General features: G+C 42.2%; 9 protein-coding genes across 9 annotated transcripts; 6 read left to right on the top strand and 3 right to left on the bottom strand.

Moving 5' to 3' along the window:
* Window positions 1–1,073: 1,073 nt before the first annotated feature.
* Window positions 1,074–1,982, bottom strand: AK88_02777 (uncharacterized protein; the record flags this gene model as incomplete). The annotated part of the gene is made up of 1 exon (XM_012480400.1): window positions 1,074–1,982. One exon carries the CDS (start codon window positions 1,980–1,982, stop codon window positions 1,074–1,076), a length of 909 nt encoding a protein of 302 aa, XP_012335823.1.
* A 4,514-nt stretch (window positions 1,983–6,496) lies between these two features.
* On the top strand, window positions 6,497–8,629 carry AK88_02776 (NAK protein kinase; the record flags this gene model as incomplete). Its single annotated transcript, XM_012480399.1, has 1 exon — window positions 6,497–8,629. One exon carries the CDS (start codon window positions 6,497–6,499, stop codon window positions 8,627–8,629), a length of 2,133 nt encoding a protein of 710 aa, XP_012335822.1.
* A 154-nt stretch (window positions 8,630–8,783) lies between these two features.
* AK88_02775 (uncharacterized protein) lies at window positions 8,784–11,476 on the bottom strand (the record flags this gene model as incomplete). The annotated part of the gene is made up of 3 exons (XM_012480398.1): window positions 8,784–9,927; window positions 10,306–10,376; window positions 10,523–11,476. The coding sequence occupies 3 exons, from the start codon at window positions 11,474–11,476 to the stop codon at window positions 8,784–8,786; spliced, it is 2,169 nt and encodes a 722-aa protein (XP_012335821.1).
* Window positions 11,477–13,664: 2,188 nt separating this feature from the next.
* AK88_02774 (uncharacterized protein) lies at window positions 13,665–16,517 on the top strand (the record flags this gene model as incomplete). The annotated part of the gene is made up of 7 exons (XM_012480397.1): window positions 13,665–13,745; window positions 13,896–14,004; window positions 14,179–14,347; window positions 14,461–14,516; window positions 14,833–15,040; window positions 15,306–15,427; window positions 15,583–16,517. 7 exons carry the CDS (start codon window positions 13,665–13,667, stop codon window positions 16,515–16,517), a joined length of 1,680 nt encoding a protein of 559 aa, XP_012335820.1.
* Window positions 16,518–17,993: 1,476 nt separating this feature from the next.
* On the top strand, window positions 17,994–18,647 carry AK88_02773 (uncharacterized protein; the record flags this gene model as incomplete). Its single annotated transcript, XM_012480396.1, has 1 exon — window positions 17,994–18,647. One exon carries the CDS (start codon window positions 17,994–17,996, stop codon window positions 18,645–18,647), a length of 654 nt encoding a protein of 217 aa, XP_012335819.1.
* A 498-nt stretch (window positions 18,648–19,145) lies between these two features.
* Window positions 19,146–19,709, top strand: AK88_02772 (uncharacterized protein; the record flags this gene model as incomplete). Its single annotated transcript, XM_012480395.1, has 1 exon — window positions 19,146–19,709. The coding sequence occupies one exon, from the start codon at window positions 19,146–19,148 to the stop codon at window positions 19,707–19,709; it is 564 nt and encodes a 187-aa protein (XP_012335818.1).
* Window positions 19,710–20,244: 535 nt separating this feature from the next.
* AK88_02771 (uncharacterized protein) lies at window positions 20,245–21,336 on the top strand (the record flags this gene model as incomplete). The annotated part of the gene is made up of 1 exon (XM_012480394.1): window positions 20,245–21,336. One exon carries the CDS (start codon window positions 20,245–20,247, stop codon window positions 21,334–21,336), a length of 1,092 nt encoding a protein of 363 aa, XP_012335817.1.
* A 1,496-nt stretch (window positions 21,337–22,832) lies between these two features.
* On the top strand, window positions 22,833–23,981 carry AK88_02770 (uncharacterized protein; the record flags this gene model as incomplete). The annotated part of the gene is made up of 1 exon (XM_012480393.1): window positions 22,833–23,981. The coding sequence occupies one exon, from the start codon at window positions 22,833–22,835 to the stop codon at window positions 23,979–23,981; it is 1,149 nt and encodes a 382-aa protein (XP_012335816.1).
* A 1,015-nt stretch (window positions 23,982–24,996) lies between these two features.
* Window positions 24,997–25,410, bottom strand: AK88_02769 (uncharacterized protein; the record flags this gene model as incomplete). Its single annotated transcript, XM_012480392.1, has 1 exon — window positions 24,997–25,410. One exon carries the CDS (start codon window positions 25,408–25,410, stop codon window positions 24,997–24,999), a length of 414 nt encoding a protein of 137 aa, XP_012335815.1.
* Between the last annotated feature and the right edge of the window lie 1,502 nt (window positions 25,411–26,912).

Raw genomic sequence — 26,912 nt, 5'->3', positions numbered from 1 at the left:
TCAATTTTTAAAATTGATCCACTCCCCCAGTGTGAATCTGCTCTACGCATTGCCTGTTTATTTCGTATCTTTTCATGCCGTATATAACTTTTTTCGGCACCGGATATTGCACCCGGATAAAGCTTTTTTTTTTCTGTTTACTCCCTTCCTTGGGGAGGTTCTCCACCTGGGGGTTCTATCCTTCTACCTGTTGATTTTTGCCCACGGAGAGGTGAGAACACGCAGCGATGAGCGGAGCGACGAGCAAAGCGACGAGCAAAGCGACGAGCAAAGCGACAAGCGAAGCGATCAGTGACGCGATTAGCGAAGCGATAGAGTGGAACAAATCGGAGCGTCCAAGTCGCACCTTTACTTCCCCCCTCCATGAGCGTGCTTTATTGAATGCCACGCGATGGAATACCTCATCATGACGTCACATTACAACGTGGCCAATTCACCAATTTGTCCTGTCCCCCTCTCCTGTTTGCAGATCATCCTGCGGCTCATCGCGAGTTCCCCCCTTTTCTACACCCACTACGCCTACCAACTCACGTACTCAGATAAGTGGCACATGGTCCTCCTGGTGAATTTGTTTTATTTTTTTGTTGGACCTCCCCTGTTTGGCACGTACATCGCGTGGACCTAGCAGGTGCGAGGTGTTAACGTGTTAACGTGTTAACGTGTTAACGTGTTAACGTGATAACGTGTTAACGTGATAACGTGTTAACGTGATAACGTGTTAATAACATGATCGAGCAACGACACATGTTTGTTAAAAAAAAAAGAAAAAAAACTTTATTAAAAATGTTTGTAAAAAAAAATTGTGGCAAAATGTAACGGCGCCTATACAATAACGTGGAGATATTTATTTCCATTTCTCTGCCCAGGACAGCTGCGCAGATTTGTTCACTTTAAGGCAGCAGCAGTTTTCCATAGTTTTTGGATCCGCCTCATACAGGGGGCTGTGCGTGCGTGCATTTACCTACACATACTCATTTGCACACACAGTTTGACTTGTTCACTGTAAAAACGTTCAACAGACATGGCGCGGAAATTGTTGTCGCACCGCTTCGCCTATTCACCGCTCGGCCACTTCACTTGGCGCTGCTCTTCTTCTCCTCGTAAAGAATGCCCTTGTCGAACATGCCCCCGAAGGTGAGTTTGTCCCTTTTGCGGGCCTCCTTCAATTTGTTAAGGCAGGCATCATAGGAGTTTCGTATTTCTACGTTGTTGGGGCTTAGGGAAGCAGCTTTGTAAAGGTTTTCTCGAGCCACTTCCAAAAAGCCAAAGTGCATGTTAGCAACACCCAATTTGTAAAGCGCTTTCACATTATTTTTTTCAATCTTAAGAACCTTGGAGGCGTGAGCGATGGCATTGGGGAAGTCTTTATTCTTATTGTAACAGGTAGACAAATTTAGGTTGCAACTAATTTCAATATTTTTTTTTTTTTCAGATAAATCTCCATCCCAATCTTCTGAATGAATAAAAAAGTCTAGTGCTTCCTTGTACTTGGAAATAGCTTCGTTAATTTCATTTTTTTTAAAAAATTCATTTCCTTCTTCTTTTAAATCGAATGCTGCTTGAATTTTCTCCTCATTGGTATAATCGTATATACTTTTTTTAGCCTCCCTAAAGCTAATAAGTTCTATTTCAAATATTAACACACTGTTTCCTGGGATGCTGTCTCCACAACCTTCTTCTCCGTACCCATATTTGCTATCCAGGCGGACTGAACATTTTTCATTTTTCTTCATGGACGCTACACAGATGTCCCATCCTTTTATCACTTCTCCTTGTCCTAGGTGAAACTTGAAAGGTACATTTCGTTCGAGCGATGAATCGAACACTTTCCCGTTGCTTTCGAGCTTGCCAACATAGTGAACCGTCACTTCGTTTCCTTTCTTGGGGACATTTTCTTCTCCTTCATGACCTTTCCTGAGGATCGTTTTGATCACTCCGCCATCCTCCGTCAGGTGGACTTTCTCGTGGATCTCCTGCTCCATCGTCGTTAGGCGCTGTTGACCTTATTCGAGGCGATAGCCCTATTCGCGGCGTTAACTCTGTTAGTAGCGTTAACCCTATTAGCGGCGTTACGCGTGTTCACCACAATGTACAGTACAAGGTTCTCTTCACAGAGGTAGAAGTTACGTACGCGAAGGTAGGAAAAGAATGCTAGAGAAAATAAAAAAGGGGTCAAGTCGTTACTGGGTTAGGGGAATTATATATATGCCTTCACGCAACAAGTGCACTGAGGGGGCGCGTATTTGTTTTTTTCTGAAGAAGCGATGTATTATACCATGATCAATATGGCAAGCATGAAAGGAAAAGAAAAACTTTTGGAGAGTCCGTTTTGTAAAAAAAACATGTGAAAGTTTTTAATGCTTCATGTGGAAGCTGAGTAGCTAATTCGGGGCGTGGGGCGGGAGCGCTGCACTGATGTGAGCTAAATTATCCTGGTGAAAAAAAAAAAATAAAATAAATAAATAAAACAAAAATGCATGTAAAGGGAAGCGAAATTGGTGCAGTGTATGGAGCAGGCGCATGTTCACTTCCTATATAAACATCTATATGTAGGTTATGCATGAATTTGCGTTGCCCAACATCTGGAGATCATTTCCTCAACCTGTCGATGGGACACTTTTGACTGAACGGGTGTGTTCTGGCATGAAGGCGCGTGTCCGCAGCGTGACGTTACGAACGTTGGGGGGGCGCGTCCTGGCCAGTTCGCTTAATCGAGCGCTCCCGTTTCGTCCTCCCATGGTATTTGTCTCTCTACAGGCCGTGATGACTTATAGGGGTGGGGCGATCCACCTTTTAGGGGCATTTTGGCGAGCACTTTGACGGCCACCATGTAGATCCTTGTCGTGTCGATTGAGGTCGATGCCATTTCTCGCCCTGGGCCCACATATCCACGGCAGGAGCAGCCAAATGAACTCCTAGGCGAAGTTTCTGCGGAATAAAATTAACAAAAAGGGGAACCTGCCCCTCTCATGTGTGTTCAATGTTGCACTTATACCCTCGACCTGGTGTTTTCTTTTTTTTTTTTTTTTGCGTTCCTCTTTCCATGGGGTGAATTTTACCCTGCGACCGTGGGATGATGTTACCATATAAACATGTGCATATCCCCCCTTTTGTCATACACCAGGGAGGAACTCCGTATGCACACTTTTTAGTGGAATATTTGCCCATTTTTTGTACGGCTCACTTATGTGTGGCACATTTTAAATGAAAATAAAAAATAATTTACCATGTCGACTTTTCGCCACTGTAACAATTGATTATACTTCTTTTTAACCCATCGTGCGTTTTCGGGATAGGATATCGACGAGGTTAGCGGCTCCCTCAATAAGGGTTACCGAGTGTGTTCATCCTTTTCATCCCTCGACGCGGGTCTTATTTGACGCGTTTTGGGAGGCAGGGGACTCATCGTGTGCTTCTCTCCGCTGGCGTAACATGGTGGGCGGTAGACAAGCCTTCAGCGGCGGTGGATCAGTTAACAACAGGACAACCGTTAGCACATTGTGAACGGGGAGATAATCTCCCCCCTCGCTTTAACTTATTTTTATTTTACACAATCCGGGGGTTACAGATGGCAAGTTAAGTAGGGGGAGTTTTCAAAAGTACAAAAAGAAACGTCAACAACAAGTGCTAACAGCGTTGTTCGCAATTTTTTCGCAGAATATTATGAACAAGTCAGGTGGGGTATGGGTAGCCAAAAGAAGTTCCCAGCGGATGGGCGCGTAGAGCTTATGCAATTGGGGTGCTGGCCTCACGTCTCCACGGACCCGCCGCGCAAATGAAAACGTTATATCATACTCACCTTTAGCATACCGCACACCAACCTCCAGCGCACCGTACATTCACTTTCAACACAACGCATGCTCACGTGTAACACATGTTACCATTACAACCCTCTTACAACGGGCATTCACATGTGCACACACGGGGGGAAGTTGCCCCAGCATCCCTTAAGGCACCACTGAAATGACGCAAATTTTGTTACATAGCTAGCTGGGTATTAACCTCCCTACATTTGGCCAACTTTACGTGTATTTGCTTAACGGATAAAAATATGAACAGGTAAGAACATTTTGGCAAAAAAAAAAAAAAAAAAAAAAAAAAAAAAAAAAACCCCTAAAAATGAAAGGTATTTTAAAAAAAAAAAAAAAAAAAAAAAAAAGCTAAAAATCGCCTGAACATGTAAGGTATATTAATAAAAAAAAAAAAAAAAACACCTTGTTTGACATTAAACCTTAACAACAGTATCAACATTGTAGAAGAAAAAATGTACAAAGGCAAACGTTCGAATGCAAGCCAGTCAGCAGTAGATGGCTTAGTATACGAATCACTCACGTTTTGAAGTCATATAACAGCTGTAGAGGCACCCATTCGAACGAAAAAACATACGCCAAAGTTTTTACTCGCTCGTTTCATAAACGACAGCAGCGTTGTGCGGGGACAGTTGCTCCCTTTTTTTTGTTGCTTCACCTTTGATGGGTTATAATTTCACGTGGGCATTTTCTTCTCTGAGAAGTGCCCCTCTTAATGCTACAGCCCCTACTTGTTACATGTGCCATTTCGGATGTCACGGAAGGGCACACACAAAGGTGGGCAATAAACAGGAGTAGTTGTGACCGTTACTGATGAGTATGCAGGTGGGTAAACCAGCCAAAAGTATACATACGTGGTCACGTAATAGCTATATGTACACATAAGTTATGCATATATACCTGAGCTGATGCGTAAGCGTGTTCAAGCACCCTTCCATATACACAAGATCAGTTTGGTAAGGTCCCCTCTGCATTACCCGCGTCGCACCGACCAAAACTGAAGACCTTTACAAATGCGCAGAAGGAAGAACTACGCCAAACAGGCACATGGCGTGTGACCACTATACAACTGGGTTGTTGCACAGGCACCCCCCCAGTTTGGTATTCTTCCCCTTTTGCCCACAAAAAATTGGCCGAACATATTTTTGTAGCATATGCTTCAAATGGATGCTTTTTTGGTGTTTCTGCTCGTTTTCGTTGTCCTCCTTTTGTTTGCATGCTTTTGCGTGTTTTTGCCGTTTTGCTTTTTTTTTCCCGTTTGTGTGTTCATGTCCAGTTGAGCGTTCCGTCCGCGTGATCTTTCCCGCATTGGCTTTTACCGCCGCGTTAATCCTCCGTGTGTTATTCCGCCGCTCCCCGCCCGTGCACGTGTGCATAAAGTACGTGTGTATGTACATGATAAAAATACCCCCCATACTCACGCGCTCGTGTGCGTATGTCTAAAATGGCAACTGCATTTTTGTGTTAATGTGTGGATTCAGACCTAAGGAAATGTTTATATGCTTACAATTAGCGTGCATGCTTTTTTTTTTTTTTTTTTATTTTTTATTTTTTTTTTCAGTTTGGAAGTGTTCATGCAGAAAAGGACTCGTCAACGCTGTGTTCTTTTAACTTGTGTGCACATGCATGTGTATAAATGGAGTGTGAGAAGTAAGACAGACGAGAAATTTGCGAATGAGTTACTATCCATGTGTGTGCGCATGTATGTGTATGTATATATGCATATCTACACACATAAGTGCGGGGATATGTACATGCATACGTGCGTACGGGGCGCATGGAATACGCGAGGATGTCTGCTGACTCTGCCTTTTAACTCTCGCGCCAGCGGTCATGCAACGCGTTGGGGGAGGCTGGAAGAACAACGCGGGTGTTAGTTGATTGTCCTGGCTGTGAATTTTACCTCTGTCAGTTGCAGAAGGGCACAAGCAGATGTACATGCGTATGCACTAACACACGTGCTCGCGGCTGCAACTTGGAAGGGAGCACCTCGCAAAATGGCTGGCCCAGTTTGCGAATCATTTTTTCGGCACACGTGAGTGGAAATCGAGAGGGATGCAAACGTGGCGATGTGTATGTGTATGTGTACATGTGTATGTATATTTATATGTATATGTGCATGTATTTTTTTTTTTTTTTTTTTTTTTTAACATGTCTGAATGGCCTCCACTTGCGCATCGCAGGATAGCAACAGACAGAACTGGCCTTTTTTTTTTTATATACATTTTTTAGCGTTTGTTTTTGTCTGAGTCCACCTTTTTTTAAAATCGTCGTTTTTTTTTTTTTGTGTTTGGTACACTTCACTCTGGATGCCGCGGCTGTTCATGTGTTTTAATTTATTTGCCTTTTTCTTTTTTTCTTTTTTTACGTCACTCATATGTGTTGCCTTCCCTTTTTAAGCAACCAAATGTCCTGTTGCGCATGAACTGATGAAATAATTTGCCGCTGTTTTTTTTTTTTAAAGAGTGATTAATATTGCCCATTGTGAAGTGTGTCTTTGCGCCGCCCCCCCCCCCCTCTTTTTTTTCCTATTTGGCAGTGGTTTTGCAACTTTCCCCCCCGTTGTGCTGATTTGCCAACGTGACATGTTTGCACACGTACTGAAGTAGCACTTGTGTGTGCGTGTGTAATGACCCCGTGCGCAAATAAGTAATAGCAGCAGAAGAAATATATAGAGCAGGGAAAAAATGCTTAAGCTAAGGAGTATTTGCACGACGTTGATCGGGGGGAAGGTGTACAATATAAACGGGAAAACGATAAGGGAGGAAAAGTTGCTGTCGGAAGGAGCGTACTCATTTGTTTATTTAGCCAAAGATTTAAATACAAACAAAGCATATACAATAAAGAAGACAATTTGCCAAGACAAAGAAAAGCTCGAAATGGCAAAGAAAGAAATTCATATCCTTAAAAGTTTACCCCCCCATAAAAATATTGTACAATATTTTGGATCCACTATAATAAGTGAGAACAGCCACAAGATAGTGATTATGCTGATGGAGTTTTGTGAGAGAGGAAATTTGTTAAATATATTTGAAAAGAACAAGGAAAAAATAAAAGAAAATCATATAGTGAAAATTCTTAAGGATATAGTTAAAGGGTTAAATTTTTTACACACTCAGGAAGTTCCAATTATACATAGGGATATAAAATTGGAGAATATTTTATGTGATAAAAATGGAGTGTATAAAATTTGTGACTTTTGTTCACATAGTGTATCCAATTCTTTTTTCCCAAATGATATGACCAAAAATTCACTAAACATATTGAAAGAGGAGATTGAAAGAGATACAACATTTATATATAGACCTCCCGAATTAATTGACTTGTATGCAAATAGGGAAATTTCTTCTAAAGTAGACTTGTGGATGGTTGGGTGTATTTTGTATTTGCTCCTTTTTAAAGTGCATCCATTTCAAAATGAACAAAACAGCTTACTCTCCATAATTAATGGAAGCTTTACCATTCCTTACCATTCCAAGTATTCAAAAAAAATAATATCCATTTTGCTTATGACTTTAAATAAGAACCCACAGAAACGGCTAGACTCTACGACGCTGTTGTTCATTTTGGAAAATTACGGGGACTTGAAACTTTGGTTTATGCATATCCCTAGTGATATTAAAAAGATGGTGAATCAAATTTTTGATAAAATTAATGAACTGAATTTGAACAACAAGAAGAACGAGATGATTGAAATTAGTAACGACCGTATTTTGGATGTGAAGATTTCGTCGCACAAGTACGAGACGCAGGTGCCCAAGAGTGTTGTCCGCAGGCCGTTCTTCAAGTTTTTCGCCCCCAACGCCCTGGCGCAGGATCTCTTCAGGAGGAAGCCGCAGGTGGATGGTGCTGCTCAGCCGGATAATGCTGCGGCGGCGCAAGCGGATAATGCTGCTGCGGCCCAACCGGATAGTGCTGTTACTCAGCCGGACAATGCCGCCGCTGAACAGGATAATGCCACTACTCAACCGGACAATGCCGCCGCTCCACCGGATAGCACCAACAAGGAAGCCCACCTGATCAGCATCGGAAGTGCCGAGAGTGTGACCAACCTTGCTAGCGCCACTCAAAACGAGATGAACGCAGATTTTCTCAACCTGAACGGGGACGCCGTCCAAGACACCAGCTGGGAGAACAACATCATGAAGGACATCACTCTGGATAGCGACATGAACACATTTGGCTTCGACATTGGGTTTGGAAGCGGAGGCGAGGAAGGCAACAAGTGTAAAGATGCGATTGCTGATTCGGTTGCAAAGAAGAAAGACGCCAATCAAATGGCCAACTTAAACGGAGGCCTCCAGGCAGAGCCCAAGGCAGACCGCCAGGCGAACCCCAGTCCAGGCCAAACCGACTTCAACGAATTCTTCGACCCCTGGAGTGCCTCCAAGGAAGACCCATGGCCCGTGGCGCCAAAAGATAATCCAGCTCAGGATGGACACTCAGAAGGAACCCAGTATGACCTATTCGAAAAAGATCTAGCCCATTTTAAGCATGTCCCTTTTTTTAAAGACGCAACCAATAATGAGCCCTTTACATACACAGGCAGCTTGGAAGAAATAAACCTCACAAGAAACAGCGGCGACGTCACAAATGACACGCTCTATAGCATAAACAATTACGACGATTTAGAACATGTGGAAAGTTTTTTTCCAATCTATGAGGGAGTCAGTTTTGGAAAGGAAGTGAACGTTTCTTTCAACACGAGCGTGGATGTTTTTGCTGGGGCCCCGTATGACCCATCCGGCAAATTCATTGCGTCGGACAAAAATGACAAATTTTCGGAGCTCCTGGAGGAGTTCCAGAAGTGTTCCATTTGAGTGTGCCTGTCTGCGTGTGCCGTCCCGTGCGTATATTTATGTGTGCGTGCATTTATGCGTTTGTGTAATGATTTTGTAAAAAAAGGGGGGCGTTGTGTAATTCCGTCTTCCCATCCTCCTCGGTGAGTATTATTTCGGCGCTTCTTTTTTTTTTTTACACCTGCGATGAGAGGATGGAGTACAGCAAGCGAATCCCTTCGCCGTTGTAGTGCGTTGTTATGCATGGCACAACTCGGTAGGGAATCCGCTGCGCAGTGAGGGCTCTCGCCAAGCAGTCATTTTTGCCTTTCTCCCGCGTCAGCACAACATCGTACTTTGTGCCGAATCTATCTCGTAATTCGTTGTACAATTTTATTAACATGATCAGAAAGGACTCCATTTTTGAGTCTTCCGGATAATGGACACGTTTAAAATTTAGTTTTTTTGCGAGCGTGTATGAATTTCTTCCCATGCAGAGGGTGGCGGCAAAATCGTTTCCAAAATTTTGGAAAAAGGAAGCCACCGTGCTGTTGCTCATAAGGCATATAATGGACTTTTTGCCGATCTCCATTTCGTTTTTATTATATGTAACTTTTTTGGTGTCATAGCACTTGATTCTTGTGATGGTTAAGCGGGCCCCTTCTTCTTCTCCTCCTTTTTCATCTTTCCTTCCCAACGGGGTGACATCACTTTTTTTTTTATTGTTAAAATTGGATTGGCTAATGGATGAGGCAACCCAGATAATGTTATCTATGTTGAGGGTCCCCTCCCCTTTGTGCTTTACCAAATTGGCCGTTAATTCCCTGTGCAGGGTTACCGAATTGGCCTTGCTGGGGGTGAAGACGATGTTCAAAGTGTTCACAGTTTTGTTAAGTTGGTGGAACTCCTGCTGATTTATTTTACATTTTGGGAATTCTTTTACTATACTCGGGAACATGTCGTAGAGGTCCCTTCTTGTGCCATCATTGTTGAGGACAGCGTTGCAGGATTTGCCGATGGATATGATGGGAAAGTTCAGGACTTCTTTTACTGCATCATTATTCACGTGGGGACTTTTCTCAAATATGAACTCTTCTTCCGCTTTTCTTTTTATCAAATTGTAGATGAGCAGTATGGCTACAAATCTGTAAATTTTGGCGCCCTCCGGAGAGGTAATCAGAATGGACACTTTTGGTTTACCCGCCCGGGGTGGCTCCGTTGTTTTATTTGCTCTTGCCCCTTGCACACATTTTAAATTTAGAGTAAAAGGCAAGTTTTTTTTTCTGACCTGTTCATAATTTTCGAATTTGTTCAGGTGAAAGAGTTTGCCCGGGGAGTCACTGGCCGGACTCGAGAGTTGGTAGCATGATGAAGGGGGGAGCAGTTGCGGGAGGTGGAAAAAGAGAAGCACATGGAATAGGCCAACAGGGAGTACAACATAAGTGAGGAAAAGCACAGACTGATAAAACATGTTCGAAACGTGCGGTGTATGTGTCCATGCGGGGGGTATGGGTCCCCAAATGGGCACATGTGTGTAGACAGGCGGGGGACGTCAAAATTGTATGACCAGGTCAGGCAACATGGTGAAAAAAAAAAAAAAAAAAAAAAAAAAAACAGCCATTTGGCTATGCATCCGCACTGCCAAGGGTATGTAAGGGAGGGGGTGCGCCGCTTTTAAATCGAGTGGAACGACGTAGGGAGGGGGTATTTTTATGGACCTTTCCGCCCTATGCACACCCTTCACGTGTAGACGCAAATGTGCATCAATGGCGCTGCACACATGTAGTGCCTACTGCGGATGGGGGAAAAATACAAACTGTGGGGTTACCCCCCTTGTGGAGCCCGTACCAAGAAAGTCCAACTTTAACAACGGAAGGAAAAAAAATCCTGAAGGCTCCGCAACACAGGGTAGGGAGAGCAGGAATAATTTTTTACAAGTATTCTATTCGCATATAATGAATTATCTGGAGTATAGTTATATGAAAAATTTCTGCTTCTCAAACTTTGTGACACATATGGTTGGTAGGTAAATATGTTGTTATCTTGGCTCCCATCGCGGAGAAGTTGCGGGTTGATGTTATTCCCCACGTGTGGTCGGTACATGCTGCACTTGCCGCGGTCGTTCTGTTGCTGGTCAAGGGACAATTGCACAGTTAGTTCCGTTTTTTTCCTTTTGCTTAAAATAAATTTTTTAATTTTCTGCACATAATCATCGTTCTGTTGCATGAACAAATTAAAATATTTGTCCACTTGAGAGAAAATCATTTTTAAGCGAAACGTATGTCCCGGAAGCCAGGTGACTTTATTAAACTCCTGAATGTTTGTCAATTCCTGTGGCGTTATTGACAATATCGTTTCGAACGCATCACAACCGTAATTAAAAAAATGGTTGATTATTTCTGAGTTTATTTTAAGCTGCCTGAAAAATTCAATTAAAATTAATTTCTCGGCCAGTAGCACTTTGCATTGAAACCACAAGTGTGCAAATAGCCCGATGTAGGACGGGAAGTTTTTGCACAGGATATTCATTAGACTTATGTAGATATTGCTTGTGTTATTTTTTTCAATTGCATTTGACAAAATTTTGAAAAAAAAATTTAATTCTCTTTTGCTGGCTCGAAGTGGAGGCAAGTAGATTTTGGCCTCGAAGAATTCGTTGTACTTTTCGCGCTCGTCCCGGGGGGGTACTACTACTTGTTCTTCGGAGTGTTCCAAATGGCCGATTTTTTTTTCCCCATCTTCATTTTTTTTTTGAATATTCATATTTTTGCTGCTTACCAAGATTGACACGCATCCCCTTTTGTCTTTCACCCCTTGTGGAATTTTCAACAGGGGTCTAATCACTGTGTTGCGGCGTGGGTCTTTCTGGGGGCTTCCAATCTGCGTCATTTTTTCGTTCATCTGTCTTTGTAAAGAATATAGCTCATTCATTTCCCCTTTTTGTCTTTTTTTTTTTTTTTTTTTTTTAATCGGAGTGGTTTAAAGGTTTTTGCCGAAGTGTCCATCGGTCTATTGCGCGGAGTAAATTTTAGCGAAACAGGTGGGTAGGAGAAATGTTTAATTTTGCGAGTGGTAAGTTTCGGCTTCACACACATTGCTTCCACGAGCGTCACTGTGAGAGTTGCCACTGAGAGATGCATCCGCGCGTTCTCATTTGTGGCGGGAAGGAAATTCTGCGATTAGTTGTCAAGCAAAATGCGCACACGTGGGGGGGACGTGCACGCAACGGGGAAAAAAACACGCCCCTGTTGACCCGTTCACGGAACCCTGTAGAATTTATCGAACAAACGAAATCCCCCTACCCCCCTCTACGCAGTTACACGCAGTAGCAATTTGTTCTGTCCCATTTTGTAATTCAGACAGCGAATTTTTCAACATCTCACTTGGGAAAAAAAAAAAAAAAAAAAAAAAATTACCAACCCTGTTGGGAGATTTTTATACACACACTCGAATATGTTTCTGTAGGATAGGAAATTATTCCGCGAATGGGACGAGGGGGTCCACATGAAAAAGACACCTTTGCGCGTTTTGCACGGGAACAGGAGTGTAAATTATTTTTGCAAAGTTGGGTTGAGTGTGTCCCTTCCCCTCCCCCTTCGCATCCACTGCGGAGTTTCCACACAGGAAATGTTGTTCATACTTTTCGACAAAAGTTTCGATTTAATTGTCATGTTTTTTTTTTTTTTCCTTTTTTTCCTTTTTTTCCTTTTTTTTGTGAATTCGTGTGTGCAGAGGATGATGTCGCGTATGATGCTGTTCAGCGCGCGGGTTGATAAAATGTGGAAAGGGAGGCAAAACGGGATGGAGCTCCCAACGCAAAAAGATCTTCATTCATCCCCTGCAGGGGGATAGCCACATGGCCATCCATACCTTACTTTCTTTGTTTTCTTTTCCTTTTTTTTTTTTTTTTTTTGCCCTGCGGGAGGTTCCCCACGAACATGCGCTTTTTCCGCAACCCGTTAGACTGACGTGGGTGTCTGCCGTGGCGGTATTCTTAAGCATATTTTGCAATCCTTTTTATACTTAGCCTTGTTAAAGAGGGGTTACCACACTTTCGAGAGTTGGCATTTTAACCTACCTGGTGTATGTGTGTGTGTACGGGAGGGCGAACAAAAGAACTGCGTCGCTTGTCTACCCGTTTGTCTGCGTCTCACCACGGAAGGGGAAAAAAAAAAAAAAATATATGAACATGCGGCGTTTGACGACGTTTACCTCTTTGGCTTCACTTTTTCCTTTTTTCATATTCTCATTAATTTAACGTCATGTCATGTGTAGGGGGGCAAAAATGACAAGGACACAATTGTTTTTAAAAGGGACCTACTTTGAACAATTTTTTTTTTTTTTTTCTTTTTTTTTTATGTGTAATTACACGAGGCGGTCGCGTATCGCACGTAGGGAAAAGAGGAACTACGTAGCTTCTTCCAGATGGAGGAAGAGGAGAAGATGCATTGCTTTTAATCAGTCCCATGCCTTGTCAACTGATTAAATTATCTCTCGCTTCAGTCGTCACTTTTGAGGACATTGCTTCTACTTCCTCGCTGTGTAATAATATGTAAAGAATGATCTGTCCACTGATTAGCCATTCACTGAGACCATGTGCGACGTCTAAATGGACACGATATATTTTTTTTTTTTTTAATTTTATACTTTTTTTTGGTGAATGAAGAGGTCACTGTTTTGTGACTCGAACGGGGCAAGTTGTTAAAATATAACTTAGGGAGGGGGTATTTTCCTTTTTTTTTTTTTTTTTTTCGCTGTCTTTCCTTCCGCCTGCTTCTCCTGCATATCACTTTTTCTCCCTTTTTTAACATTCTCAAATTTGTTCATTTTCTCTTCTTCTGTGGGGGAAACATCTTGGGCTCGACGTACATGGGCATGTACGCAGGCATCCCGGAGCGACATCATAAAAGGTGCACCATATTAATTTGCCTCACACGGGCAGGTTGCAGTAGAGGTAGAGGTAGTTGTGGACGTCACTGCAAGTGCTGTTGCTGACCCCGCTCCTCTTCAACAAAGACATCCTTGTGTTACCGCATGACCCAGTGTCTTTTTTTTTTTTTTTTTTAAAGTGTCCCCCATGAAATATCAATTGGCACTTTTGTTTCTTGTTTTGTTGGTACGCAATGTGAAGGGGGATCTTCCCATACACGCTCTGATGGTGAGTCGCTCAAGGGGGAGGAGCACTCCTCATGTGACAACGTGTACATACATATGTGTGTATGGCAGTTTGCTCTATCGATGGAGAGAGAACGCCCCGTTGGAGTGTCAAATGTGTGTGAAGCAAAATTCTTCACCTTGCTCACTGCAGGGAGACGTGGCGGGTATTTGGCACATCAGCCAGACGGAGGAACTGAGTGACAAGCCGGAGAACTGCGGGGGAGGGATTCCGAACAGAAATGGCCAGAATTTGGATCCACGTGGGTTTTTCATTAAAGAGAGCGCGCACACGCAGGCATGGGGACAGAGACCAGCGCACGAGTGAATGTGTCCGTTACGACTCATCTGGGGTTGAGGCTCTGTCGCTCTGTCGCACACTAACGTAGACCCAATGACATGACGCTGCCCGATTGTCTTCTCCCCTTTCCATTCAGAATTAAAAAACTATGAAACTTTTTTGCAAAACAATTACGGAGGGCTGGAAACCACATCAATTAAGCTAACCACGGAGAAAATTAAATTGTCGGACAAAATGAATCAGAGGAATAATTGGACCTACTTGGCAGTGAGGGATGTGAAGACTAATGGGATCATCGGGCACTGGTAAGGGGGGAGATGCTACGGGGTCATAATGTCCCTTCAGAAGCCGATCTATGCAGCGCTTCCTTTAATTGCCCCCCCTTTTTTTTTTTTTTTTTTTTTTTCCCCTGACACAGGACTATGGTTTATGACGAAGGGTTCGAAGTGAGGGTCCCTGGGAGGCGGTACTTCGGTACGGTTGTGGGGACAGCCACGGAATGCCTGAGCAGGGTGTATCTGTGGCCTGTTCGTAATTTTCTCCCACGCGTTAGTTTGTACCATATGCAGAGCAGAACAAATGGACTTCCTCACCGCTTCTCAATTTATACCCTCCCTGTAGCTTTATTCAAATATGAACGAATCAACTCGAAAAAGTGTCCTGATTCGATAGAAAGTAGGACAGCACACATGCGAGTTTCATATGCTTGTGCCCTCGCCCATCACCTCTATTCACGAGGAACTCATAAGAGCACCCTTTCATGTGTTTTCTCCATTCGCCTTCTTTGCAGAACAGGACTCTACCAATAGCAACTGCTATATTACAGATCCTACAAGGACGTTGATTGGATGGGTTCTACATGAACGGGTTCATGAGAATGAGACAGAGAAAAAAGTATTTCAGTGGGGATGCTTCTATGGAAGGAAGCAGGAGGATGTAGGTGTCTCCTCCTTCGTCATTCACGCTGGGGATAAAAGTCGGGGTGGTACAGAGGAACGGTAAGGAAAGAGAGGCACGGGCAGTACCTCAACTTGGAATCCATGATGCATCAACGCATCACAATGTTTGTACTTCTTAAAGTAACAATGTTAAGAGCAATTCTGAACATGTCTCCTCCTTTGCGATATGGTGGGGAGGCTATCGCTTCTTCCACTTATAGGAATTTTTTTTCCCGGTCCGTGTGTGTAGCTAGCTAAAATGCAATTTTGACTTTCTGCACGAAATAAACTTTTTTTTTTTTTTTTTTTTTTTTTATAACATTAGGGAAGGGAAGCCTTTACCGCCAAAAAACCAACAGAGTTTTGCTGCCATTAAGCAGAGGTCGAATTATACGAAGATAAGACTCTCCACAGGGAGTCCATACGGGGTCCCGAAGACCAGCTTGAGTAAGTCTTTACTTTTAATTGGCCGTGGTTGCAACGTGTCGGATGGGAGGCGGCATTTTGAAGTGGCCGCGTTGATGAACCGATTTGTACCACATGCCAACCATTTTTTGCACGCCCTTTATATTACTTCACCGTTTTTCTCCCTCCCCACAAAGTGAGCATATACCAACGCGTGAGGGAACAAATTTACGGGTGCCGCAAGGAGGACAATGAGGAAGTAAAGATGCGCTTGACCCTCCCGAAGGCGTTCACCTGGGGGGATCCATTCAGTGATGATATGTTTGAAGACGACGTGGAGGATCAAATGAATTGTGGAAGTTGTTACTCCATTGCGACTGTGTACAGTCTTCATAAAAGATTTGAAATTTCGTTTTTAAAAAAATACAAAAAAAAAATTCCCATGCCAAAATTGTCTTACCAGTCCATCCTCAGTTGTTCCCCATACAACCAGGGGTGTGACGGCGGGTTTCCTTTTCTCGTAGGGAAGCAACTTTATGAGTTTGGTACGCCGACAGAAAATTCTTTTCGTTACGGTAATAGTGACTTGATCAAGTGTGAAATGAGCATGGGTTCTTATAATAATGTGACCTCTGCAGGGTATACAGAGGAGGATGTTTTTTTTGCAGCTGAATATAATTATGTAAGTGGGTGTTATGAATGCTCCAGCGAATATGACATGATGAATGAAATTTATTTAAATGGACCCATCGTAGTTGCAATAAATGCCACCTCGCAATTACTTGGCTTGTACAAATTAGGGAAGCAAAATGGTATATATGACACCGCTACGCATGAGAACAAAGTTTGTGATGTGCCAAATGAGGGTTTCAACGGATGGCAACAGACCAACCATGCGGTGACCATTGTTGGTTGGGGGGAGGAACAAGAACAGGAGGGAGGCAACCTCGTTAAGTACTGGTTGGTCAGAAATACTTGGGGAACGTCGTGGGGCTACAAGGGGTACATCAAGTTTCAGCGGGGCGTGAACTTGGCCGGCATCGAGACGCAGGCGGTCTTCCTGGACCCGGACTTATCGCGCGGCGGGGCGGCCAACATAGCCACTCAAGTTGCCAATCAAGTTGCCGCTTAAGGTGGTGCCCCAATTGGCCACTAAAATTGCAGGTGAAAGTGAAGCTGCCATCACGCACACTCGACATGCTCAGCGAGATGAGGTGTAATGCGACCAACTGGACTGACTAACAAAAAAATTGTGCGACAAAAACAGGGGGAAAAATGGGAGAAAATTCCCCTTCATTTTTTTCTTGGTGGGGGGACACAAAAAAATGGTCAATGAGATAAGCCCCGGAAACACCTCTCCTAAGAAAAGGACAGTTTTAAGTGTCTGCCACGTGTTGGGTGCTCCCATAAAATATACGATCGCAAAATCATGTGAATTTTTTTTTTTTTTTTTTTCTTCCATTTGAGGAACCTTTGTCGAGGTTGCCTTACCCACTGATGTGTGTCTGAGCCTACGCGTTAAACTAAAGTGTATCTCTTAAACCGTGTTGCACGTTATACCGCAAGGCAACAACCATGCGTTGTTCTTTCCTTTTGCTCGAATGCTGAAATGGGTGATGTGATCATATTTGATGCATCCCTCTCCTATCACACCCTAGCAGATCTCTCCTTCTATGGGAGCGCGTAAAAATTATTTGTTTTGAAATACCACGTCGTCCTTCAAGTGGTTAAGCGATACGAATAATTGTTCGCCACGGCGCAGTCCTCAGCAGAACTCTGTTGGCGGGATAATTATTTGTTCTCTTACAAATGATACATAGGAGAATGGAGAAAAAACATTGCAAAAAAAAAAAAAAGGAATACAAAATAGGGAATGTCAACTTAGCCGAATTAAAAATTTTTTTTTTTGTTTTCTTCTTTAAAAAAGGTGCGATAAACATGTGGGGCAAAAAAAAAAAAAAAACATGAATATCATATGTTATCATATACAGGTAACGCCCTTTTTTTTTACGGTTGCATTTTTTTTTTTTGTTTTTTTTTTTTTTTTGCGATCGCCCAAGGCTTAACTTCAAATCCGTGCATAAGGAACGAATTATCCACTCCTTTTTTAAATGGTACATAGAAAGCCCTCCAGGACGTGGTAAATTTTTGTTCAAACTTTTTCGCATCACTTGAATTTTTTTGCGTTAGGGCATTACGCGAACATTGAAGTGGTTAGAAAAGGGGACCCAACTCCAGTGACAGGGATTTTTGTACGTATAGAGTATTGTACTCACGCGTAAGCTGTTTCGCAAAAGGGGGAATGCAAAAAGGAGAGAGATGCATTGGAAGAACAACATCCAAATGATCGCTTCGACAGAAACACGCCGCACGTCAGATTAACCATTTTAGCCTTCGCCTAAAAAATACGGCAGTAATTGGGAGGAAGCCAGGTTGTTTTTGCCCCCTGTCAACAGGCAGAGAGCTTTTCCCATTTCAGCTGCTCATTTTGAACAGGCAAACCTTGGAGCGCTCTGCGGCCACGCGGAAAACGCGCACAAATAAGAGTACGCATCACTATTGAACTTGAAGCGTGACCCACATCACAGAAGAGAGAAGAAAAACAAAAATGTCGAGCTACAAAAATGTAATTCCGAAGCGGAGCTACCAGGAAAGAGGGCAAGCCAAAGAAAGGCTACACCTGGGGGAGCTGGAAAAAAAAGTGGACTATGGAAAAAGGAGAGAAATATATAAAAAAAAAAAAAAAATAGAAAATGTATTGAAGGAAAAAATTATGAATAGGAACCCGGATGAGTTCCACACAGGTATGGTTCACTCAAGAATAACAGATGAAACGCATGAATTAAAAAAAGAGGAGAAGGTACAGAAGACAGACGTGGTATTAAAAAACAAGAGGGGTGATTTCAAGGAGCAAACAAATGCATTATACAGAAAATTAAAAAAAATAAATAAAGTGTTAGAAAATTATAACATAAATGTCCCCCTGAGATATCTTTTTAACAACTCTCACGAACTTTATAACGAAAAGGAAGACACTACCACTACCTATGTGCTCAAGGCGGAAAAGAAAAAACTCAAAAGCAGAGCTGTCGTTCTTCAGCGAAGGTACAGTGCTTTGCTTAACTTAAAAAAGAATGTCTTGTCCCAAATACGCAAAATCGATAACATGTATGCAAATACGTACAAACATGTGGATGGGTATTGTGTCCTTAAGGGTGTTGGCGGTGCTCCCCATCGGTTCTGTGCGCCGCGCTTGAGATAGGGTAACATATTGGCCGCCAAAAAGGAAAAGCGGTGAAGAAGCATTTTTTTTTTTTTTCGTGTCACCTCAGGGAGAATCCCCTAACCTGTACATGTTGTTAATGCGTTTTTGTTTTCTTTTTTTTTGGGGGGAGTTACGCGATAATTTTTTGAATACTCCAATTTGTATGCATGTGTGCTAAGCGCTTATTTTAGGCTGCTTACTTGGTATTTTTTCCTTTTAACCCATTTTTGTTTGCACATTTTTTTTTATTCTATTTTTTTGTGTGTGCCTGCTCTTGTGCCCCTCGCGAACGTTAAGGTAACACTTAGCGTCACGCTACGCGCATGGGGAGAGGAAAAAAAAAAAAAAAAAAAAAAAAAACGCCACAGATAGGCAGAACTTTTGTTTAAACACAGCGTATGTATAATTTTTGCAAAAATTACAAACGGGTCCATTTGGTACCTTGCCCAAACGTGGTGCTCATGAGAGAAGGGCAGAAAAATTCTCCACGGCGCAATGAAAATCATTTATGCGTATAAAAAGGAGCACTACGAATTGGAGGTCGACGAGGGGAATGCAGACGATTACGTCATCGACACGGTGGAAAAAAATTCGAACAAGTGCAGCTGCGATGGTTTCCTTTACGACAGTGACACTCAGGTTGAGTTTCTGAACCTTTGGCAGTTTCACTGTGAGGGGAGGGGAACGAATTTTGCACATGGGAGACCAAATGGTAGCAACACGCACGTAGGAACAACTAGCCACCTATGTAGCGATGATGAAGGGCAAGACAAATCGCTGCTAAAATATGCCAGCCATTTCGAGAAGGCAGGTTACATCGTCAAAGAGGGAGATATTTATGGAGCACATTTTTTACTTTACCTAGATGGTGAACAATATACTCACGCGGTTTACGCTGTGTATGTGGTGCGTAGGGACCATGTGATTAGGGACCTCATTCGCATATTGAGGGTATCACGTAGCGTGAAGAAACACGTCATCTTAATATTGCTAACGGGAACAGAAGCAGAGGATCTGTCAGATAATATCGTTTACGTGAAGGTTTACTCTTATAAATAATAGAGGTCCCTCAGGGGTAGTCGTAGTTGGAAGGAACTGATCAATCCGCAACTGTCTTCATGAACCTAACCGCGACAGTATTTGTAAAAAAAGTGCTTGCTGTGGAAGAGAATCTCATATCGACATTGACAAATGTGTTAGCCCAATTAACAACCTGTGCAGAGAGGAGGACAATCCGTTTTTGTTGCAAATTAGGGGACACGAAACGTCTGAAAAGGTGAATACGCATAGGTTATAAAATTCGTTCGGCTTAGCCCTTTTTACAACCCTTCTGTGGGGGAGAAAACTCACAAAAGGACATTAAATTATTGTGAACTCTGCGTCAAACTTGTAATGGGGCATTAGCACCACTTTGACAGTATGGCTAGCTATATTAAAAAAAAAAAAAAAAAAAAAAAACTGCACAACTGAACAAAATTGGCACCAATTTGTATGAACAAGTCAGGTGTTTTTTTTTTTTTTTTTTTTTTTTTTTTCTCCCGTTTGCTAGCTGTGTTCATTTTGTGTGCCCCTCGAAATTTGCAAATCAAGAAATATGAGACCCTTTTTCGATTCGGACATTGTAGTAAATTTTACCCTTTCGGAAGAAGCAGTACAAAATGAGAAGAAAATTATTGAAAGCAATCGGCGCGTTTTGCGGGACTGCCAGAAGGAGAAACTGATAAGTGAGACGAAAAAGAACTGGGATAAGTTTTACCATCTTTACAAAACTAATTTTTTTAAAGATAGGAAGTGGATAAGGATTGAATTCGATCACATTTTCAGGGGAGAGACATCCATAAATGAGGAGCAGACTGGGGATGCCATACAAGACGGTGGGGAAGGCGCAACACAAGTGGGGCATAGCAAGGAGAAGAAGCTTGTACTCGAAATCGGATGCGGGGTGGGAAATACGCTAATACCGCTACTAATTCACTACGAACATTTAAACTGCGTCGGGATAGACTTTTCGAAAAATGCAATAAATCTGCTGAATGAGACATGGAGCCGGGTGGTCACGTTGAATGAGCAGTTGAAGGGAGAAGCGGGCGAAGAGGCAAGTAACGAGGTTCGCAACGAGGTAGAGGACGAAATGGAGAACGACCGGGCGAATGAAGATGAAGTGACCCAGAACGAGGACAACTCCGAAGAGGAAGACGCCAGCTCTGACATTTTCGAACAGAAGCGTTATAAGAAAATGGGAAATTTAATCAAAACGTGCGTAGTGGACATAACAGCGCCCGAGGGAGATTTAACCCAAGTGTGTGACGTAGGGACGGTGGACATTGTTCTGCTCATTTACGTTTTGTCCTCAGTTCAACCGGAGAAAATGAAGAATGTTATTTACCATTCGTACAATTACTTAAAAAGAGGAGGCTATGTTTTGCTACGCGATTACGGACTGTACGATTTGGCACAAGTGAGATTTGCCAACAAGAAGGAAAAAAAAATCTCCGAAAATTTTTACGTTCGTGGGGATAAAACCTTTGTATACTTCTTCAAAACGGAGGAACTGCGGAGCCTTTTTTGCGAAAATGGGTTTTTCGAGGAAGTGCAAAATAGGTACATCACTAGGATCGTTAAGAACAGGAAACGGAATTTGGAGATGAAGCGAATTTGGGTGCAGTCCATTTTTAGGAAGCGCTAGGGGAAGCGGAGGGGGTGGCTCAATCTGCACGTTTTTCCCCACAACAGGCTACATATTGTTTTAATTCATTTATTCCTCCCCAGGGTTGCTAATCCGTTTAACTGAACACGTAAGGGCGGTATACATTCATTTTGGAGGATAAACAAGGACAGAATGGAGTACACCGTGTGGAGTTTTTTTTTTTTTTTTTTTGCGTTGTCTGTTAGTTTGTGCGTGGCTCCGTATGCACACTTTCTAACACGTCCGTTTTACTCTGCGGGGAAATGAAGGAACAGCCACGCATAGGGACATACATCCCATTTTGTACAGCGTGGCGGAAAAAATGAGTGACCTTCAAAATGGACGTTGGTTTCAACCGTGAGGGGAATGTCTTCCAACAGATGTCCATGTAGCGGTCCTTTGATGTCCTCTTGTGTTTCTATGTTGTGAGGGCGCGAGGAGGGACACAGAAACAGGTGTCACAAAAAAAAATGCAACCCTTCGTTTGTTAATTTGTTTGCAAATTTAACCTCATCACGTAAATCAATTTGTCATTTTGTTTCATTTTTTTTTTTTTTAATTGTTAATTTCGAATTTGTTGGTGAAATGCCTCAAATTTGGACGTTGGTCAGTTCCGTTTTTTTTTTGTTTCCCTATATTATGTTAAACTTCTCATGTGAAAAAATGGAATGAAAAAAAGGCGCATAAGGAAAGGGAACACCCCGAGTCGGAGCAGCCCCTAAGAGAAGCGCGGCGAAAAGGAAGAAGGGAAACAAAAAAAAAAAAAAAAAAAAAAAAAAAAAAAAAAAAAAAAAAAAAAAAAAAAAAAAAAAAAAAAGGAAAAGGAAACACCTGAACAGTGCCGCTTAAGCTAAACAAAAAATGCGGTGGGCCCCCATTTTGCAAATTCATAAATTTTCCTTTTTCAAAACATAAACGTAACGGTTTGCGGCCCCTGCGGTTTGTTGTGTTGCCATCCTTTATATGAGGGCCAAGGCGACAGAGCGGTTGTTACTCCAACGTGCCCAAGGGAGATCGCTTCATTTTTTTGTTAATTACGTAGTGATCGAACATTGCGTGGATATATAGGGCTGATCCAGCGACTAATTGGTGGAGAGGCACGTTCCCGCTTAGAAAGCCGTGAACATCCTTGACGCCATATAACAACATTTTATGTAGCCCACCCCCCTATGTAGGAAGTCTCTTTTTTTTTTTTACGGGACATCGCCATATGTAGTTGTTTGGCCAGGCTCTTCATAAACGAATGGCTGATTACCAACGTGCGATATAATCCCAAACAGAGCCGCCCCTTCTCTCTTCCAGATTATGCCCAGAAGAAAAACGCGATGCAGGGAGAGGAGCGACGTGGCCATGTTATATATAGAGGGACGCAAGTCAGCACAGCGTTATAGGACCCTTACCTGAGGTACGCCTATGGTGACATACGCGTGTAATTATAAAAGCCAAACCAAGTCCAATACGCGGGCTGACCGCTACCACAAACATTTCGGAGCAACATGGACAGATACGGACACAACGTTAGGGCAGACGTGAAGAAGCAAGGAGCAGAAGGCGCAGAACTGCCCATCCTTTGTGAAACGTGCCTGGGAGAAAACCCATACGTTCGATTAATAAAAGAAGAAAATGGAAAAGAGTGCAAAATTTGTAATAACCCCTTCACGCTATTTAGGTGGAAACCAGGGCAGAAGTCTAGATATAAACAAACAATTATCTGCAACATGTGTGCAAAAGTGAAAAATGTATGCCAGACATGTTTATTTGATTTACAATATAATTTACCTGTACAAGTCAGGGACAAATTTCTCGAAACGAGTATTGTGTCCATGCCAGAAAATGAAACAAATAGAAATTTTTTTTTGGAACAAATAGAAAAAAATATTGATACAAATACGTATGACAAAATTAATCGAGGCAATATGGATTTGTCAAAACTGAGGAGGAGAGATCCTTATTTTAAAAGAAATATGGCAAGGGTTTGTAGCTTTTGGAGAAAAAATGAATGTAATCGAGGAGCAGAATGTCCTTATCTTCACAAAGAAATACACTTGGACAAATCGCTAAGCAATCAGAATATTAAAAGTAGGTATACGGGAGAAAATGATGTGTTGGCTGAGAAAATTCTCACAAGGTATGAAAAGCAAAATGAAGATAACCGATTTATGGCTAACAATATTTGTATTCATGGGATTAGTGAAGCTGTAAGTCAGGTCAATGTTAAAGATTGTTTTAAAAAATTTGGTGAAATTAAATCAATTAAAATGATCCCTAAGGATTCAAAAATGTTTATTTCGTACGCCAATGCGCAGTCTGCAAAGAAGGCTGCAGAGGCGTATAAAGATGGCCTCGAATTGAATGGCTCCAACTTAACGGTTATTCTCCAGGAAGAAGTAATGCCCAAGGGAGCTGCACCATTTGTGCCCCCCCTACCAGGGGAAGGATTTCCCCCCGGGGCTGCCCCCCAGGGGTGGAACAACAACAGGTGGCAAAACAACAGAAATGTCAATTTTATGAAGAAAAATAACAAAGCAGATGCTCTGGCACCTCCCATGTTTTTCCCGTACCAGAATTACAACTTTAATCCTAAGGCGCCTAACTCCGCGCCTTATTTGTCTATGCGCCCGTCCGAAGCGGAGCAGCGGAAGTAATGGCCGATAGGTGCTCAATCGTTGTTTTAGCGTTTTCCGCCTTTACAGGGTTGTCACATTGCCCTTTTTGACACCCGTCTTTTTTTTTTTTTTGTTAAACTTTGCACCCCTTTTTTTCGCCACGCCCCTCCTCGTGCGCACATTTTAAGGGAGACATTGGTTGGGAGCGAGAGGTCAAGCGTTTCTCCGTGCTACATTGCTATGTGTTGCGTTGTACCCTGCACGCCATCGCTGTGCAGGCCGCCGTTCACGACTTCCCTCGTTCGAACTTTATTCATCCACCTAGTGTTTTGCGCGTTGGGGGGGTTTTTAAATTATGCGAAATTTTGTGGTAGGGTAGATCGAGCAGTGGAGCCAGTTTGGCAAAGTAGCTTTTTTCTTGTCTTTTTTTTTTTTTTTTTTTTTTTTTTTTTTTGCCTGACTAGGTCATACAAAAGTTATTTTTTTTTGTATCACCTGGTCAGAAAGTAAATCATGGCGCTTCACCAAGTTTGAAGTCAGAACAACTTTTGCAAACTCGTAAGTTAAATTAATGTGTAAAGGAAAAAGTACAAATAGGGGAAACACAGTGCACATTTTTTTTTCTGTTTCACGTTATGCAGGGGTTCCTACCGTTGTAAATTATTTACCACTAATACGCCAAATTGGAAAAAAAAAAAAAAAAAAATTATTTCCCTTATTTGTTGCCATTTTGGCTAGCTGTGCACACAGACAAACATGTAGTATGGTTAACAAAAAAAAAAAAAAAAAAAAAATGTAGCATGTGCACAGGGTAAGAGAAAGACAGGTACACACATGGCATAAAAGGGATGTAAGAAGGAAAAACGTGAGATACATAAACATTTGCTTGCGCCCCATTGGTTAGAAGCACCAGTGTGTGTTCCAAATGAAGTGGGAGAAAAGAAAACGAAAGTGTGTTACCGCGACGGGAGCGGGGGTAAAACGCTCGGTTGGCAACTTTTCCCTGCGGGGTTCTTCACGTATAGCTCTTCCCTCCGAAGCTGCTGCTCCCTCTTCACAAAAGGGCCATCTGCATTTTCCTGTTCTCCAAGTACTTAACGTAGTTATTAATTATCCCCGTGGACCTCCACAACATTAACCATATGCACAAATTGGAGAGGCCAATCCACCAGTTCCGCTCATGTCTCCATTTGTAAATTTTGTAGTACTCATCTGACAGCCCTGGTATGACCTCCTTCGGGTTATACATTTTGTTTACACCATATTTCAATTTATACGATTCCGTGATGAAGAGCATAAAGTTTAGGAGTAATATTAGAGAAACGATTCTGACCGGTGTGTCTCCGATTTGTTTGCGACAAAATGAGTAACTGAACCTTACGAGGAATCTTATTTTCAGCAGGCAGGACAAAAGGAGTGTTATGCCCAGCGGCATCACTATTACGTATATTAGCTTGAGAAGGGTCATTTTGGGCTAAAATGAGGGATAAACCAGTAGGGGGGGAAAACGTCGTCCAAAAAAAAAAAAAAAAAAAAAAAAAAGGGCAGGGAAGGGAAACAAGTCCTGCAGCAAAGGGCTACGTCAGAACAAGTACAATTAATGGGTAATGTTCTTCTACTGGGAGGAAAGTTCTACTCTTATCCGAGGTTAGCACTTCCCTTGTTTTGAAGAGAACACCGCTCTTCTCAGTGTGACAACACAAAAATGAATGCTTTGATGCTGCAGCTACATACGCATTTAAAATACGGAGCCCTTGCATAAAATCCACGTGGGGGGATGTTCTGCATGTTTTTTTATGTACACATAAAAGGAAGATAAGAAATTAGTTTTGTTTTATGAAAGTTTCATCATTTCGTTTAAGCTTCTGTTGTAAGCGGCATATTCATTTCAGTGAAATGTGTTGGAAAATAAAAAAGCTGCTATTTTGTGGCACTTTTTTACTTGTTCCTATTTTGGCTTTTTTGCAGAAAGAGGGTTATTATTATCATCCATTGGTTCTCTCAACAAAACTGCCACCATTCCCTTTGGCGTAGAAGTGGGCATACACACCTTGAAGAGTCAAACGTCACAATGTCAGTTAAACTTAATTTAACATAACTTAGTTTACTTTCATTTGTTATGAAGTGATATGATATGAATATGATTTGAATTAATTTTTTTTTTTTTTTTTTTTTTCGAACTCTGCAAAATCCCCTGCGGCTGGGTGTAAGTACCTGGTTTAGCGACGTGGTAATGCGGGGTGTTGTGCAAAGTTATTGCATCAACTGGCGGTTAAATTTTTTAAGCAGTTGACGAACAATTGAAAGGATGATTTGCCAAAAGGGGCAATGTATAATGCCACGTTGGCAGCTGCATCACTGGTGAGCGTTTCTCGTGTTATGGAAAAAGTATCAACAAGGGACAACACACATTCTGCTTGACGTAACAACCCCCTTTAAATAGTTCGTCTGGTTTTCCCAGCACATGCTGCCCTATTGTTGTAGCAACGTTGGCGCAAAGGTCACAACGTCTGTGATGCGCGTTGTAAAATGCAACACCATAATTATTACCACTTGTGATAGGAGAGGGGGCAAAAAAAAAAAATAAAATAAAATAAAATAAAATAGATGGGTCTTTTCTTGCCACTGGCAAATCCAGTTGTTGTTACATGGAAAAGTGTGTCACCACGAGGCTCTGTGTGCACTTGTGCATTTCACTGACTCTTACTCCTAGTAGAGAATACAGTTCGATGAAATGTTTGGAGTATGGTTAATGTCAACTGGGTTAGTGTGTGGTACACCTGTTGTGGGAATAGTGGAAATTAATTACCACCGGTGTCTGTGCATGATGCGATATGATTTTATTCCCCAATTTATATATCCCAGTTGGTAGGATCGGTAAATAATAAAATTAATGTAAAACGCGATTGCCTTATTTAGAGCTTTTTTTTTTTTTTTTTTTTTTTTTTTTTTTTTTTTTTTTTTTTTTTT

The sequence above is a fragment of the Plasmodium fragile genome, assembly GCF_000956335.1.
Source record: "Plasmodium fragile strain nilgiri unplaced genomic scaffold supercont1.28, whole genome shotgun sequence".
NCBI lineage: Eukaryota > Apicomplexa > Aconoidasida > Haemosporida > Plasmodiidae > Plasmodium > Plasmodium fragile.
This window is presented reverse-complemented; position numbering and strand designations above follow the sequence as displayed.